We start from the raw sequence: 6,585 nt of genomic DNA, 5'->3' as shown, positions 1-6,585 counted from the left end.
CTATAAAACCAGGCGAACTTCCATAAACCCTTTTATACTTCATTTGCTGCCATATTTTGAGGAGTTAATAAATGCTCTGTCATTGAAGAGCGAGATTGACACTGATGGAAAAGTGGACATCTGTTTGGCTGGTGACCCTGTCACCACCTCTTTAGGACTGCCTGTTGTGTTGGATGCATTGGATGATTTGATCAATGTTCTTAACACCTTTGACAACATAAGCAAAGTTTCTCTTTCCTGGCCACTAATAAAGTTGAATAGGATCCATTCAGGTTCTGTTCTTGCAAGTGGCGAGGAACTTCCTTTTGGAATTGTGAGTAGTATCCTGTTTCTCTAATTGTCATACATAAGTTTACTTTCGTTGCTCATATGTAGGAATTCTCCCAAAAGTTCCTTTATCATTCCACTTTTAACACAATTTCAGGCCACATCAGCATTTGATGGACTTCGCACGTCTAAATGGGAAGAACCAGATGGAGCGAGAGGTAATGTACATCATATTAGAAAATCTTGTGATGTTGAACTATTAATGTTTGATACAGATCCTTCCATTCTGTGCTCTCAATGTACTGTGCTTGGTGTTGTCTTGTTGAATTGAAAAAAATATGAAAATGGCACGTGTTTTGTTGGTGATCATAGACTTTAAGCCCGAGTAACCATGGTTGCAGATTTGGTCTGTTGAACGCATCTGAAAAATCAAGCTTGGAATCTAGATGCCCAAGTTAAATTTTCTTGCATTTCTCAGTTGTTTCTTTGTACTTGGCATGAAACAAATGTTGGATTAATGTTGATGATCCTGTTGAACATATCTGATGTATTTTAACAATGCCTCTCGTAGGTTGCTGGATTGTTTATAAACTATCAGACAACCAGATGCACAAACTAGTGGCATATGATATAATGTCAGCTAATGATGCCCCAGAGAGAGACCCTATGGACTGGTAATATTCTATTAACAACCATCTGGCGCCATGTGAACGATTTCTCTCTGCATTTATTTCATAGTTCTCACAACTACATGTTTGTCGCAAATTTATATGTTATTCGCTTTCATGATTTCTGGTTGTTTTCTTAACAGGGTTGTCGAGGGTAGTCATGATGGTGGTTCTAGCTGGCGTATTCTGGATAAACAAACTTCTCAGATGTTCAAAGATCGTTTTCAGCGTAAATCATATAAGATTAATTCAGATAGTGTCCCATGCAACACTTTCAGGTAAATCCTGTTGATCCAAACCAATTTACATGCACTCCACATTTTAGTTCCTCGTGATCGTTGATCTAACAAGTTATAACATGACAGATTCCAATTTTTGGCTGCCAGAGACGTTCAATCAAATTCATGCCTACAATTGGGTAGCATAGATCTGTATGCAAGCAGCAATTAAGTTGTATAAGAGAGGAATGGTCAACCACACCTTGGTTGCTGACGCACTGTTCCAGACTATGATGCTATTGTATAACTACTTGGTAGTAAATATTTGTCCATGGAGGCAAGCAATCACACAATGCTTTGCCATATGGGTACACCGTATTTAGTCAATCTGTATTCATAATCGCCAGTTGCCGGAGAGGAAATGCTTTAATTTCTTGGCAGTGTTGGTGGTTCAATTTCAGCAAATTTCTTTGTCTTGCCCAGACATACCGCATCAGGCATGTTTGAATATATAGGATCTTGCTGGTTATTTTCACTTCGATTTAGTTTTTATTAAAAGAAATAATTAAATTATTTTTTAAAAAAAACCAATTTTGATTTGATTATTTAAAAAAGAACTAGTTCAAATTGGTTTGATTAATTTTTTTTCAGTTTAACTTAATTTTTTTAATTAGTTTTTCTAGTTTGGATTGTGTTTAGTTTTAAACTTATAAAACTAAAATTTAACTGAAACCTGGTTTTTCAAAATTTTTAATTAATTTAATTAGTTTTTTTTATGGTTTAGTTTTTTAATTATTTTTTTTAGTTTTTTTTAATTAATTTTTTTTGTTCACTAATATGCATGCACAATTTATCATTAATTAAAAAAGAGGGTCGCGGGGGCGTGTGCTTTTTTCCGATTGGACCTCAAGAGGGAGCCACATGACTCGTTTGTGTGTAACATGCCAGGCTAGGCCGGCTCTTGTACCCACGAGCCAAGCTGCAATTTAATCCAATTACTTGCGAGTAACTCTTAGGAACGTCTAGTTGCATTGAATCAAAGGAAGTTCCCATGGATCCTTGATACTGGGGTGCCAAGCAAACAGGCAATGCTTGCTTGGCACAAGGAAGCACTAGTCGACCAGCATACGGTATGTAATTGCAAGTTCATAACAATGTTCGCCTCGAAATGATGGCGACAAAATTATCAACAAGTAGAAATCACTCGGCAAACATATCCAGAATCGAAGGAGCTGCTTTACTAAAGCAGGCAAAGGCTAGAGAGAAACAGCTTAAGAAGACAAGTATCATAACGTTGATTCAACATGGCCCTTTCCGGAACAAACATTTGATGCATTCTTGCAGATAATTCTTGAATTGTCAATGGGATAAACAATGGAAAAATAAAGTTCAGAGATAATAGCAATAATTCAGAGCAACTTCATTCCTTTTCCCTCACATCTGGGATTAGTGATCCTCAATCTTCTTCAGGCTTTTCATGTCTGTTGTTTCCACCCTGTTACAAAAACAAGGCTCGCAAAATTAATGCGGGAGACTAGAGCATGTAACATTTAAAACATGGGGAAACATCTGGGGTTGGATGGATCAATGCTGAATAAAGTGAAATTTAAAGGCTGTGTTTACTTTAGAAAGAGTTTTAAATTTTTTATATCACTTTTCATCTTTATTCTAAAATTATTCATCCAACAAGATGTTTAACCAATACTTCAAGGGGATTGTTGGGATCGATTTTTAAAATTTGATTGAGATTAAATAAAAACAAAACCAAACAAGGGTTCTTGTTGTCTCAAGTAGAGAATTTGAAAAGGAAGATTTTTTGTTATTCCAGTTTTTTATAAAATTGAAAAAAATATGGAGCACGTGTTCCTATAAAACAATGATTAGTAAATATGTTCTCTCTAGTTTTGCTGTTTCTTAGAACATGTTTCTAGAGATCTGGAAAATTATTCACAAGTAAACAGCCAAAGTGTTTCTTTCCTTCATTGCTAAGCACATCATTCCATGGCATGAGGCATTTCATATGAAATAACTGGTGAAAGAAGACATGCACCTCCTTATTTGTTTGTTTGACAGTCAAGACCTAGACTAAGCTATGAAAGCAAAAGGAATAGCATGTCCAGTGCACATGTGACTGATAGTATTTGAACAACTTAACACACTCAGAAATAGCTCCAAATTAAGAAGAAATAACTAAGATGATAATGGTTATCTAAACTCTTAAGTAACTCTCAGTTCATGAAAAATCATTCAAGTTAATGTAAATTCAATCTACAGAACAGAAAATATCAAGCAGGAGAAAATGACATGACCCTCTGTTCTATAAGTGTTTGAAGTGCATAAGGTATAATGCAAAACAAAACTTCACCACACATCTAGAAAATATGAATCCAAAGCCTATTAATTGCATCAAATTAAAAGAAACACATAATGATAAACAGTGTTATTTGAGCATAACATTTTAATTTCAAATTTCAATATTTTGGCAGTTCTTCTAGCCACTAGATTATATTAACATTATGGTTACACAAAATGTAAGATAGACAGAGGTGTATGCTGTGCAGTCAACAATCAGTACAAGAATGGTGCTTCTGATGTATCCAAGATATAAGGCAAAGAATATGGTAATGCCTAATTCACTAGATAAGAGATTAAGTTAGTTGCTGACAGAGGTACATCACAGATGTAGAGATAGAAACTTACGTTGTTCCAAACAAAGCAATCTTTTGAACTTTCGTGATCTCAGAATCTGATTGATTATCCTCGATAAATATTGTCAAGCTGATCAAAATTTATAAGTAAGATTTACTGCTGCAACATTTCATGACAAGAAAGAAAACAAGTGTGTAAATGCAATAACTTTAAGCATACCTGCGAACATTCTGAAACTTTACATATTTTAAGACCACAGGTTTTCCCTGCAAAAGCATAAACCAAGCATAATGGTAATGTAAGAGATTATATCAACATATTTCTCAGCAATTATTTCCTTATCATGAACATCAACTTCGTAGTAGCAGGACAAGAAAATAATTTCCACCTTGAGAGTATCTGGCGATAAAACTATAGTGTCACTTGGAGGGTAGTCATTAACATTACTGCCATAATCAAACCATGCAATAATTGTAAGATAAGAAATATTGCAATTTCTTTCAAAACTTAAATCAATTAATCATTACTAACAATACCTAAATCCCATATGCTCCTTGTTTGAGAAAAGTTTTACTGTCTTTGGACCTGGAGAAACAAACCTTCACATTAGAATGATAGACAAGCACATCCAACCTGTTTCATAGGGACTGTTCTGATGCAATGCAAAACATAGTTTGCAGGTGAAACATTAGAGAAATGCACTTCAGAAGAAAAGTTTATATTAGAACATCAAATACCTTCTTCTTCAGGTCCTTTGATGGCAATAGAATGCAGTTTAACAACTTGATTGAAAGGTACATAGATCAATAACTGCTCATCCGCATCGCTCTCTAGATTCAAACCATCATCTTCTCTATAACCCTAAAATTAAAAAAAGTACAAAAATTATAATTCAATCAACATCATGTTGAAAGAAACAAAAGGGCCAGTTTTCCGTAACAAGAATTTTTTTTTATATATAGCAAAGCCTAACATAACAATAACAACACTTATTAGACCCCAAACTTTGATTGCATGAAACCGAAACACTTAAAGACAAAAGGAGCACTCAAGAAAACTTCATAGAGCTACCATATGGGTTTCCAGTAATTTTTCTTTTTAAATTCAAATCTAATTCTCTTTACATTACTTCAACTAAATTAGCATAAAAGAAGAGGATAGTTACTAACTACACAATCCCTAAATGCTTGCATGCAATACCAAGACTCTAAGAACATAAAAGGTTAATTCTATCATGGCATAATAATTAATAAAATAATTAACGAAGTTGCATTCAAATTTTGTTTAAAAGAAGAAACAAAAAAGTAAAATTACCTGCTTGATCGCATTGGAAAGGGAGTGGCTTGGGCTTTGGTTAAGACATTCAACTCCAGAAAAATCAATAAAGTCCAACAAATCAACCTGATTCATTCACAAAAAGATTCAAGCTTTAATTCCCATATCAACGAATCTCAATAAACCCAGTTCCCAGATTCCAAGAAATGCCACAAATTTTCTCGAAAATCAAACAAAGAGAACAAAAAAAATACTTACTTGGCCTCTTGGAATTGCAGTAGCTGACTCTGCAGCCATTTTTTCTTTTTCTTTTTTGGTACTGCTTGGGTATTTGGCAGGCAAGAAGGAGGGATTGCCTACAGAATAATCACACAAAGAATAGATTCTTTTTCTCCGCTCCTTAGGACAGTGATTTATATTTGCCAGAGGAAGATGGATTTATTTTGACGACATAAAACGACACTGTTTGGTGCGTGTTTGGGTCGGTTTGGGCTCTTAAGTTTAAGGACATTTTATGAGCGTAGCATGAGAACCCGTCTCGGCTCGATAGATCAATATGTAACTTGGTATAGAAATTAAATTGAATTTAAAGAAATAAAGAAAAGAAAAAAATTGAATAACCCGTTTAAAAACCTGAGTTAATTTGATGATCTTATTAACCTGATAAAATCTAGTTATAATTTATTAATTATTTATTTTTTAAGAAAAAATAAACATTGTTTTGTTTATGTATAGGATCAACTTGATGACCCGAATCAAAATCTAATAATTCTATCAAATTTGTGACTCGAATTCTTGAACTGAATGAACCAATAAATCAGGTTTAAGAACTATGCTTAAAAGATCCAAACTGTGCTAGCTGTGTTGCTCTTCAACAAACGAAAAAAGGGCACTTTTTTCTTGCGTCTCAACTCCGAAGGGACTTCCTTGATCAATGAAGGAAGGCCCCATTTGTATCACGGCCCTTCTCTGAAAAGCAATTTATTGTTTTTTATGTATAGAAAAATATGATCAAAATAAAAAAAAAATATTTGATGAGTTGTTTATGAAGAAGAGAGTTTTTTAAAGTTGTTATTATTATTATTATTATTATAAGTTTAGTGCTATATTATTATTACCTTTCTTCAGATAAATCTATCTATTTATTTTTAAAATAAGATGTTTGGAGATGTAATAGTAATTATTTTTTAAATATTTTTTATTTTTAAATACATTAAAATAATAATTTTAAAAAATAATTTTGATATCAGTATATTAAAATAATTTAAAAATATTACTTTAAAATAAAAATAAAAATAAAAATTTTTTTAAAATAAAATATAAAACATGATCAATCAAAACATTCAAAGCACAAAGAATTTTATATTCAATGTTAACATGCAAACCAGACCAAAATCTCTCTTCCTGACCGGCTAATATCCCCTCCATAAAAATAGTTTCCATCTATATAATATTGGATTTATCAGATCCATTATATTTTATTGACTTGCATTATGAATAGTATATTT

General features: G+C 33.0%; 1 protein-coding gene across 1 annotated transcript; it reads right to left on the bottom strand.

Annotated features, from left to right (window-relative positions):
* Positions 1-2,285: 2,285 nt before the first annotated feature.
* Positions 2,286-5,543, bottom strand: LOC105111919 (PITH domain-containing protein At3g04780). The gene is made up of 8 exons (XM_011007412.1): positions 5,336-5,543; positions 5,117-5,203; positions 4,540-4,663; positions 4,339-4,387; positions 4,191-4,248; positions 4,022-4,068; positions 3,854-3,931; positions 2,286-2,648 (listed from the first exon to the last, which is right to left on the bottom strand). Exons 1-8 carry the CDS (start codon positions 5,372-5,374, stop codon positions 2,600-2,602), a joined length of 531 nt encoding a protein of 176 aa, XP_011005714.1. The 5' UTR covers positions 5,375-5,543; the 3' UTR covers positions 2,286-2,599.
* Between the last annotated feature and the right edge of the window lie 1,042 nt (positions 5,544-6,585).

Source organism: Populus euphratica, unplaced genomic scaffold (assembly GCF_000495115.2).
Source record: "Populus euphratica unplaced genomic scaffold, PopEup_1.0 scaffold588.1, whole genome shotgun sequence".
NCBI lineage: Eukaryota > Viridiplantae > Streptophyta > Magnoliopsida > Malpighiales > Salicaceae > Populus > Populus euphratica.
This window is presented reverse-complemented; position numbering and strand designations above follow the sequence as displayed.

Coding starts and splice junctions, on each gene's coding strand:
- LOC105111919 (XM_011007412.1), bottom strand. CDS start 5,374: ATGGCTGCAGAGTCAGCTACTGCAATTCCAAGAGGCCAA. Junction 4,664..5,116: donor TTTCCAATGCGATCAAGCAG/GTAATTTTACTT, acceptor TTTTAATTTTAG/GGTTATAGAGAAGATGATGG. Junction 4,069..4,190: donor TATCGCCAGATACTCTCAAG/GTGGAAATTATT, acceptor ATGCTTTTGCAG/GGAAAACCTGTGGTCTTAAA.